This window comes from Triticum dicoccoides, chromosome 7B (genome assembly GCF_002162155.2).
Source record: "Triticum dicoccoides isolate Atlit2015 ecotype Zavitan chromosome 7B, WEW_v2.0, whole genome shotgun sequence".
Taxonomy (NCBI): Eukaryota; Viridiplantae; Streptophyta; class Magnoliopsida; order Poales; family Poaceae; genus Triticum; species Triticum dicoccoides.
The window spans coordinates 738,637,799-738,648,552 of record NC_041393.1 but is presented as its reverse complement, the minus strand read 5'-3'; the positions used below and the strand labels follow the sequence as shown (position 1 = coordinate 738,648,552).

General features: G+C 47.4%; 1 protein-coding gene across 2 annotated transcripts; it reads right to left on the bottom strand.

The window, feature by feature from the left end:
* Window positions 1-2,746: 2,746 nt before the first annotated feature.
* On the bottom strand, window positions 2,747-6,973 carry LOC119336544 (serine/arginine-rich splicing factor SR45a-like). 2 transcript variants are annotated; one of them, XM_037608584.1, is made up of 7 exons: window positions 6,844-6,964; window positions 6,726-6,745; window positions 5,135-5,284; window positions 4,329-4,437; window positions 4,098-4,247; window positions 3,516-3,561; window positions 2,747-3,341 (listed from the first exon to the last, which is right to left on the bottom strand). In XM_037608584.1, exons 1-7 carry the CDS (start codon window positions 6,844-6,846, stop codon window positions 2,983-2,985), a joined length of 837 nt encoding a protein of 278 aa, XP_037464481.1. In that variant the 5' UTR covers window positions 6,847-6,964; the 3' UTR covers window positions 2,747-2,982. The 2 variants fall into 2 exon arrangements, with proteins under 2 accessions (XP_037464481.1, XP_037464482.1); XM_037608585.1 differs by lacking the exon at window positions 6,726-6,745 and having other exon boundaries at window positions 6,844-6,973.
* Window positions 6,974-10,754: the final 3,781 nt, after the last annotated feature.

The following is a 10,754-nucleotide window of genomic DNA, read 5'->3' as shown; positions in this document are numbered from 1 at the left end:
GAGGGGGTTGAATATATGGTTTGTGCATGTATATTGTATATAGCTTGGCCCACCTCCTAGTCTTTGTATAGTTGAGGTTGTGACCCACTTTATACTCCATATATACGTGCGCTTTGCACCGATCAATACATCGTGAAGCATTGTCAAAACAATCGTTTCCAACAACAAGGAAGCACCGGCCCAAACGTAGCAATGTAGGGTACGACTGATCAAAGGACCCTCGCATGTCGTACCGAACCTTGTTGGTCAAGTCGCTCGTACACTCAGCGCCTTTTGATCGTATTCTTAACCACACCAAGTCGTCCGCCATACCTTACTTTGCAGCCGCCTAAACAGACTGTTCTCCTCCTCTTGCGCTAACGGGACGTCTGGTCCACACGTTCGTAGTATGCCAAGTGCATACACAGCAGATTACTCGGACAGGACAGGCGCAAGCGGATCGTCACACGCCGAGGCAGCAGGGCAGGGGGGGCGGCCGCCCCGGGCCCCCGAGTAGGAAGGGGCCCCGATTTCCGTTGCGTGTGTTATGTTTTAGGAAAGAAATGTCATTCTTAGGAAACAAAAATCCTTTCCAGATCGACTGATTCTCAAAATGGTAAAGTATCCTTTCCCATGATTAATTTTGCGTTGATGTATAGGAAAGAATATTTTTCCACGTAACAGATTGACTGATTTTTCTCAAAAAAGGGAAATAATTGTAACAGATCCGTCAATTCTGGCCTTGCCTCACGCGCGTGGTCTTCTTGTCTTTCTACTTCTTCTTCAGACCTGTCAATGAATCAGCTATGCAAATGCCAAGGTCAACTGCTTGTTGCCGCGTCGTCTAATTGTGATTTTCTGCTGCTGGACACGATTAGTGGAGAAAGGTAATACAATTTTTAAGATTCCATCAACCTCTTCTTCAACGCCAATTCCCTTTTTTATAATCTTGTCAGATTGTTCGGTTCATGAAGTTAATCCTCGTACATATCTCTTTCTCACAATCCAGTTTCTTGTATTGATAGGGAATAGAAAAGGGAAACTCGGATTTCTGTTTGTGACTCGTAATGTTCTAGCTATCCAGGTACCTTGTTCTATGCCTCTTCCTTAGCATTTTTTTAATTAGCAGTTTTCTTAATTTATTATCATATGTTTGTTTACTAATTAGAAAGAGTGCTATTAATTTAGCAAGATTTTATTTAGAAAGTATCCATCTGACAATGAGAAAAAAAGAGAAAATGCATATGAATTGATTGGTTCTCAGAAAACTACTTCTCCTAGGCATTTCGAGGAATTAGCTTTAGTTACTATTGAAAAACAACGGTTTTTTTTCAAAAAGGAGGATTACCCCGGCTTCTGCATCACCATACAACCATCTTTATTAATTATTCATGAGAGTTTGATAAAATAAATACAAGGATCAATCTGAAGCCCTCTTCTAGACGAACAAAGTCGCTTCACCTACAAGTAAACAACAACATAGCAAAAAATCTCAGGACCGGGCCTGCGAGGCAGGCGGGCGTGTGTGCCATCTTGGCACAAGCGAAACAGCCCGACATGAACCGAATGACACCGATAGATCGACGAGCCTCACCCAGACCGCGCGGGACAGCGCGCGAGAAGGCGAATGCAGCTGCGGGCTTCCCATGCCATCCCACGGCAGAGCAGAGACCAAGGAGCGGGAAGCGACCCTCCTCTCGCACCGGCTGCGCCGACCAACCCGACGTTCCTTTCCACTCTACTCCCGAGCCACACCCCGATGAAATCGGCACGGCGAAGCTGACGTACCGTGTAGAACGGGTCAACATGGGCGTGTCAAAACAGAACACTCCTTTCCTATGACATTGAATTTGATGACGTTGAATGAATTTCGGGGAGGTCACAGAGCCGTTGCCAAACGTCGTGCTAGTAAGCTGTTTGTGCCTATCAGCAGGTTGCTGCTTGACGATTTTTTTTTTCCTTTCATCTTCTGGTATAACATTTCCCTTCCATTTTAACTAATTCAGTCTTCATCACGTGCCTATGAAGGGCGTTGAGCCCCCCACGAGGCTTTTTTTTCGCCGCCTGGGGGGCTGCCGGCAAAAAATTAGGCATGGGGTGGGGGGCAGGCACAGGAAGGGCGAGAGGGAGAGGCGCCAGTTGTACTCGGCCGTGATGGGATGGAGTTTCTTTGGTGCATTTGGAAGTCAAGAAATGCTGCCCTCTTTACTAGGAAAAATGGCTTGCCCCATCAGGTTCACCACTGTACTTCCTGAACCTGCTCAAGTGACCTCGTTGCAGGGCCAAGAATCTACTCAGATGCGGCTTTCAATTCTTCAAAAGCTACAGGATTTGGATTCTTCATATTCAAGGAGAATAAGACGTACAAATTCAAATCCAAGAATTCTGCTCTTCAAGCAAAAGCAGCAGGCCTCCTACTCACAGCAGCAGCAACAAACATTCGACAGTTTGATCCGCCTTCATTCCTCACTGGTAATCTTTAACCCTAGCGAGGGCTGCATCAACTAGGAATGTAAATTCTGACATCCACTGGGCCATCAGACAAACTTGAAGACTTCTTATCTACTCTTCTGTACCAAAACATAAGACGTTTTGAACAGCAAAAACATCTTCTATTTTGATAGAGGCAGTATCTCTGAAGGCTCTCATCAACCACGCATTCTCACATGCTTCCAGCACCAGACATTCATCAAACTTAGCATCACGCTGAAAGCTCAATCACGAACTCACGATGAATATACCCTCCCTTCTCTCGCCATTCAGGCCATGAAGCAGAGCAACATGATTTTGAATAGTTAAAAGATGAATCCAAATAAAACGAACATGTCTAATGTCATCCAAGTTACACAAACTAGGTGGAGGTACAACACTGCAAAATCCAGGAATATATTCTTCAAGACAGTACAGCTTACACATAATCTAGCATGAGGCCCGTCATGCGCAGCATGTTATCATCCAACTTAGACATCGGGCCTCTGCTGACGCAAAGAGAACAACAACCCTTCACCTGTCATAGCCACCGCCACCAGCACGGCGGCCATAGCCCCTTTCGGGCATACGGTACGGGGAGTAGGGCAGCGACCTAGACCGCTCCCTCCTTGCCCTGCCACCATAAGGAGGGGGAGACCTGTGGGGGGAGTAGCCCCGGCCACCCCTGCCGTCATAGTAGTCTCGGGCATCCCTGTGGGGTGGGGAGTAGTCGCGGGTGTCCCTGTAGGGAGGGTAGTCCCGGGTGTCCCTGTATTCTCGGTACATGGGAGGCGGAGACCTGCGGTAGCTGTTGCCATAGTAGTCGTCACGACCATAGCCTCCTCTGCGGAATCTACCTCCACGCTGCATCTCTCTGCGCTCATAGCGATGGCCTGTCCAAGGAAAATTGCAAGTAAACCATAAGTTGTAATTAACCAGGCATATACGTACATCATATATACATACAGTAAGAACATGCAGAAATGCAAAGGAGCACTGAGATGGAAGTTATGGTGTAAATTCATGGGCCAACAATGTAGACCACAAGCTTAGGCTGCTTTTCATACCCAGATAGCTCCCAGGAGTAGGCGTCCTTGGGCGGCCTCTGCGTGACTGAAACAACCATAACAACAATCAGTACAATATCAGGCTCCAAGCTAAGAAAGAAGGAAAAATAAATATCATGCTGGATTGTGTAGGAAATTATGAGTTTCCCTTACGATCAGCGGATATACACCCTGCATTAACGGACCAAGGAGGAAGGAAATACTTAATGAAGAGCACAAACTCCAACTAGCAGACATCCAACATTGCTATGCATATGTCACCAGACATCTTGACTAAAGTGTTGGAAATGCCCGTTGATTAGTTGATGGGGAGTTGCAGGTGAATGCTCAGGTTTAGTTGAAAATTTGCTACGTTTAGTTGTTGTGAATCTCGTGTTGCATAGTAACCCTTTGGGCTGTCCATTGATCAAGCTGTATGAGCTAAAGTTGAAATTGATGAACTCAGCATCTTGATTGCTGGCACATAGCTTGCACAATGTCTTCTGAATAACCACCAAAAAACCTCCAGGTCAACACACATGAAATACAAGGTTGCATCTGAACCAACAAGACGACAACCCATGTGGACGCACAAACAATTACCTTTTCAACTGTGATGTTCCGGCCTTGCAGTTCTGACTGGTTGAGATACTTGATGCAGCGTTCAGCATCTTCAACAGTGTCCATGGTGATGAAAGCAAATCCACGAGAAACACGTGTGTGGGGTTCAAGAACAACATGACAAGAAACCACCTGACAAAGAGGAGATGTCATAACTTTGTACCTCACAAGGAACAACAAATCTGCAAACTTACATGAAGCCAAGTAACTAACCTTTCCTTCCTTATTGAAGTACTCTCTAAGTTCTTTGTCAGTCACCCTAGAAGAAAGTCCAGTAATGTACAGAGTATTTCCATGATTTACGGCTTCAGGCTCCCGCTCCCTGGGGAATGATACAGATTAAGCATGTACAAATTACATATGATGAATTAATGGTCATTCAATTCAGAGTTTTGAAGCATATGCCACATTCAGGAAAATCTGTAGAAATATGTTATGTTCCTTTTATCTTATGCGTTCCAGAAAGTTTAGATATTGCCACACCATAAACTATATATTTTTCCATGGATAGAATTCCAGCTACCTATAGCAGGAGCTATTACAATCTTAGAATGCATTTATTACATGCAATATCTATTATCTAATAGCTTCATCCAACAAGTTATGAGATCATTACGCATTACGCCACTAGCTACTTACTACGTGATGTTGTCTTGTATGTCATGGCTATTATAAGATGACTTCTGACCATCACAACCATTGTATACAACTAATACCATGCGATTCACCTACCCACACCATTATAAGCTGATATATATAATAGGATGACCAATTTTGCAACCAATTTAAATATACTTCTATCCTACAAACATTATATGGAATTTATGCCACAAGTGTAGGCTATTATAATATAAATTTAGCTATCATGAACAAAACTCTCAACAGCACGAACATGTTGCACATGATATTGCAAGAATACAAGTTAATCTTTGATTTGGTTTTTGGTACAAGAAACAGAATAGGCAGACCACATGGAGCACATGCAGCATTAGCTAAAAAGTTGAACAAGGAATCCACACCTCGCAGGGCTTCGAGATCTTGACCTCGCCTGAGCTCTAGGATCAGGCGATGGAGATCTAGACTGGGATTGGGCTACAGGTGATCTTGACCTTGACATTTGCTTTTGGCGTCCCTTATAAGGAGAAGGGGACCTTGAGGGCCTTGTGTACCTGGAAGTACGAAACAGTCAATAAACTGCTCAACAATTCTGAGAAAGATATTTTCTTCCCTTCAACATTTTCCTATAGTAATCTACATGGCTTGCCAAGGAGAACAAAAGCACATTGGATAGCAGAGCACAGCCATAACTTTGTGTAACTTTACAAGTTTAAAGATAACAATATGGAAGGCTGATAAGATAGTTCTCGAGAATCAACATCATTTTTAGCATCCAATGAACTGCTTGCCTAACGAAACACTGAGCGAATAAATACTATGAGAAATGGATAGAGGAATAAGGACAGTAAGTAACATGTAGTCAGTTTTAGCTCTGTATGTGGACTACTGGAGTTCATTGAATAATCTGTTGACCGATCAGCATTGCATAAAACATTCTTAATTCTTATAGGGGCCGTTTGGTTGGCGCCAAGGACCCTACCAAACCAGGGTGAGCCAATTAATTGGCGCAGAAATCAGGCGCCACTGGCTTGCCAAGGCACAGGCGTGAAAAAGGAACTGAGGACAAAAAATTTGTCAGTGGCTGGAAAGATTGGCTTCAATCCAAACGAATGCCCTGGCCAGTAGCCAACTCCAAATTTTGTCATGGCTGCTCACGGCTGCCATCCAAACAGACCATTAACCTCTAAGACGGATCTAATTGACGTACATTTGCAACAAACTAGGCATAGGTGCATCGGGCTGTGTGTGAACATCCCAACCTTCCCAGCAGCTGGGTTCAGATCTGAACCCCAATCAGACATTTGCTACACTGTCATACTCTGGTTTATCAGTAACCACTTAAAACTCTGAAGCTTCTTTATTGGCAAACCTAATCCCATCCCATGATGCAACCATAAACTTGCACGCTCTGGAGTTATGTCAGATTAAGGTGGGCGAAACAGCGCGTCTATATCTATATATCAGCAAGGCATGGGTTCTAACAAACAGTGAACCTGCTAGGGCTTGGGGAACTACCGTTGTGAGCACCGTACCAGAGTTAACCGCAAACCTAATAACTTGCATCATCAAATCTCACAAACTACAATCCAGATCAAAGGGACTGGCGGACAACGAGATCCACGCAGGGCTACTTCACACGCAACACGCATCCAGTCAGTAAATCTCCCAAACTACTACAATCCGGCCCGAAAAGAAGAGGCAGAAAATAAGATCCGCAGCTACGCCGCAACAGGATACGCATCCTCCGATGCCCCGTGTCGCCCTGCGCCTACCGACATCAGCCAATCGATCGATCCCCTAAACCGAAGCCACGGCTGCCAGCGGCATCCCTAGGCCCGGATCAGACCGACGCACGGAAATAGATTCAGACCAGGCGCCGAATCAGAGAGGGGGAGAGAGAGGGCGAGGGAGGAGGGGGTAGCTGAGAGAGAGAGAGAGAGAGAGAGAGAGAGAGAGAGAGAGAGATCCGTGGAGGCCGGCGCCGCCATTTACCTCCGGCGCGGGGAGTCGGCCTGCGAAGAGAAGAGGAGCGACAGAAGGGGCCGTCAGCACGGAGACAGACAAAACGAGAGGGCGTCGGCAACGAGAGCGGCGAGGTGGAGGGGCTCACCATGGCGCGAGGACGGCGGGGACGGCGGCCGCCGGGGAGGGAGGAGCGGGGGGCGGAGCTAGGGTTCGGCTGCGCTTCTTCGGCGTGTGCGCGACGCGGTGCGGGTTGACCGTGCTCGAGCCGGACTGGGTCTCGCTCGTTCGATTTGGTTTGGTTTGTGTAGGGCGGCGTCGGGCCGGGGGAGGAGCCCGGCTGGGCCCCGACGCGCGCGGCCCAGGCCCAACAGGCGCGGGGCTCGGCGGGCCCAGTACCATCAGGCTATTAGCTTTGTCTCAAAAAAACAATCAGGCTATTAGCTTCGCTCACCTTAAAAAAATAAAAAAAAAAAGAAAGCAGCAGCAGCAGTGGCAGCACCAGCAGAGGAGGAGGAGGAGCCCTCGCGGTCGCGGAGGAGGGACGAGGAGATGCCGCCGGAGCGGACGCGGGCTGCGGGTGAGGGAGTCCTGGATTAGGGGGTCCTTGGACAGCCGGACTATATACTTTGGCCGGACTGTTGGACTATGAAGATACAAGATAGAGAAGACTTAGTCCCATGTCCAGGTGGGACTCTCATTTGCGTGGAAGGCAATCTTGGCGATTTGGATATGTATATTTGCTTCTCTGTAACCGACTCTGTGTAACCCTAGCCTCCTCCGATGTCTATATAAACCGGAGGGTTTTAGTCCGTAGGACAAGGACAACAATCAGAATCATAGACTAGCTTCTAGGGTTAGCCTCCTCGATCTCGTGGTAGATCAACTCTTGTAATACCCATATCATCAAGATCAATCAAGCAGGAAGTAGGGAATTACCTCCATAGAAAGGGCCCGAACCTGGGTAAACATCGTGTCCCCCGCCTCCTGTTACCATTAGCCTTAGACGCACAGCTCGGGACCCCCTACCCGAGATCCGCCGGTTTTGACACCGACATTGGTGGTTTCATTGAGAGTTCCACTGTGTCGTAATCATAAGGCTTGATGGATCCCTCAATCATCTACAACGAGGCAGTTCAGGGCGAGACTTTTCTCCCCGGACAGATCTTCGTATTCGGCGGCTTCGCACTGCGGACCAACTCGCTTATCATCTGGAGTAGATCGATAGCTACGCCCCTGGCCATCGGGTCAGGTTTGGAAGGCTGAATTACATCGTCGATATCCGCGAAGACTTGATCTTCCACGGACTCGAACCCACGACAGCCGCTCCCTGTTGCCACGATGAACACGACCTAGATCTGTCATCGGACTATGCTCAGGAGACCGCGTCTGTGACTGCCCTGGCCCTAGATCCAGAACGGATCGTGCCGTCCGCGGACGGGGGGCTGGACCCCACCACGGAGGCTGCATACTCTACGGCGTTGGAGCCGAACACAAATTCAGCCTCTAGCGAGGCATGTGTCATCGGACCCCCGAACTCGTCTCCGGATATGGGTTCCGAACCGCGCGTGTCCGCGCCCGTCGAAACTGATCGGGCGTCGACCTTGGAGTTTGAAGGAAATATGCCCTAGAGGCAATAATAAAGTTATTATTTATTTCCTTATTTCATGATAAATGTTTATTATTCATGCTAGAATTGTATTAACCGGAAACATGATACATGTGTGAATACATAGACAAACATATAGTCACTAGTATGCCTCTACTTGACTAGCTCATTAATCAAAGATGGTTATGTTTCCTAACCATAGACATGTGTTGTCATTTGATTAATGGGATCACATCATTAGGAGAATGATGTGATTGACATGACCCATTCCGTTAGCCTAGCACTTGATCGTTTAGTATGTTGCTATTGCTTTCTTCATGACTTATACATGTTCCTGTAACTATGAGATTATGCAACTCCCGTTTATCGGAGGAACATTTTGGGTGCTACCAAACGTCACAACGTAACTGGGTGATTATAAAAGAGTACTACAGATGTCTCTAAAGGTACATGTTGGGTTGGCATATTTCGAGATTAGGTTTTGTCACTCCGATTGTCGGAGAGGTATCTCTGGGCCCTCTCGGTAATGCACATCACTATAAGCCTTGCAAGCAATGTGACCAATGAGTTGGTTACAGGATGATGCATTACGTAACGAGTAAAGAGACTTCCCGGTAACGAGATTGAACTAGGTATTGGATACCGACGATCAAATCTCGGGCAAGTAACATACCGATGACAAAGGGAACAACGTATGTTGTTATGCGGTTTGACCGATAAAGATCTTCGTAGAATATGTAGGAACCAATATGGGCATCCAGGTTTCGCTATTGGTTATTGACCGAGAATAGTTCTAGGTCATGTCTACATAGTTCTCGAACCCGTAGGGTCCGCACGCTTAAGGTTTCGATGACAGTTATATTATGAGTTTATGAGTTTTGATGTACCGAAGGAGTTCAGAGTCCCGGATGAGATCAGGGACATGACGAGGAGTCTCGAAATGGTCGAGACATAAAGATCGATATATTGGACGACTATATTTGGACTTCGGAAAGGTTCCGAGTGATTCGGGTATTTTTCGGAGTACGGAGAGTTACGGGAATTCGCCGGGGAGTATATGGGCCTTATTGGGCCATACGGGAATAGAGGAGAGAGGCCGAAAGGAAGGAGGCGCGCAGCCCCCCTCTGGTCCGAATTGGACAAGGAGTGCGGCCCCCTTTTCCTTCCTCCTCTCCCCCTCTTTCCCCCTTCTCCTACTCCAACAAGGAAGGAGGGAGTCCTACTCCCGGTGGGAGTAGGACTCCCCTTGGCGCGCCCCTCCTAGGCCGGCCGCCTCCTCCCCCCTTGCTCCTTTATATACGGGGGCAGGGGGCACCTCTAGACACAACAACACAAGTTGATCTACGGATCGTTCCTTAGCCGTGTGCGGTGCCCCCCTCCACCATATTCCACCTCGGTCATATCGTCACGGAGTTTAGGCGAAGCCCTGCGCCGGTAGAACATCATCATCGTCACCACGCCGTCGTGCTGACGGAACTCATCCCCGAAACTTTGCTGGATCGGAGCCCGGGGATCGTCATCGAGATGAACGTGTGCTGAACTCGGAGGTGCCGTACGTTCGGTGCTTGGATCGGTCGGATCGTGAAGATGTACGACTACATCAACCGCGTTGTCATAACGCTTCCGCTTACGGTCTACGAGGGTACGTGGACAGCACTCTCCCCTCTCGTTGCTATGTCATCACCATGATCTTGCGTGTACGTAGGAATTTTTTTGAAATTACTACGTTCCCCAACAGTGGCATCCGAACCTAGGTTTTATGCGTTGATGTTATATGCACGAGTAGAACACAAGTGAGTTGTGGGCGATACAAGTCATACTGCTTACCAGCATGTCATACTTTGGTTCGACGGTATTGTTGGATGAAGCGGCCCGGACCGACATTACGCGTACGCTTACGCGAGACTGGTTCTACCGACGTGCTTTGCACACAGGTGGCTGGCGGGTGTCAGTTTCTCCAACTTTAGTTGAACCGAGTGTGGCTACGCCCGGTCCTTGTGAAGGTTAAAACAGCACCAACTTGACAAACTATCATTGTGGTTTTAATGTGTAGGTAAGAACGGTTCTTGCTAAGCCCGTAGCAGCCACGTAAAATTTGCAACAACAAAGTAAAGGACGTCTAACTTGTTTTTGCAGGGCATGTTGTGATGTGATATGGTCAAGACGTGACACTATATTTTATTGTATGAGATGATCATGTTCTGTAACCGAGTTATCGGCAACTGGCAGGAGCCATATGGTTGTCGCTTTATTGTATGAAATGCAAACGCCCTGTAATTGCTTTACTTTATCACTAAGCGGTAGCGATAGTCGTAGAAGCAATAGTTGGCGAGACGACAACGATGCTACGATGGAGATCAAGGTGTCGCGCCGGTGACGATGGTGATCATGACGGTGCTCTGGAGATGGAGATCACAAACACAAGATGATGATGGCCATATCATATCACT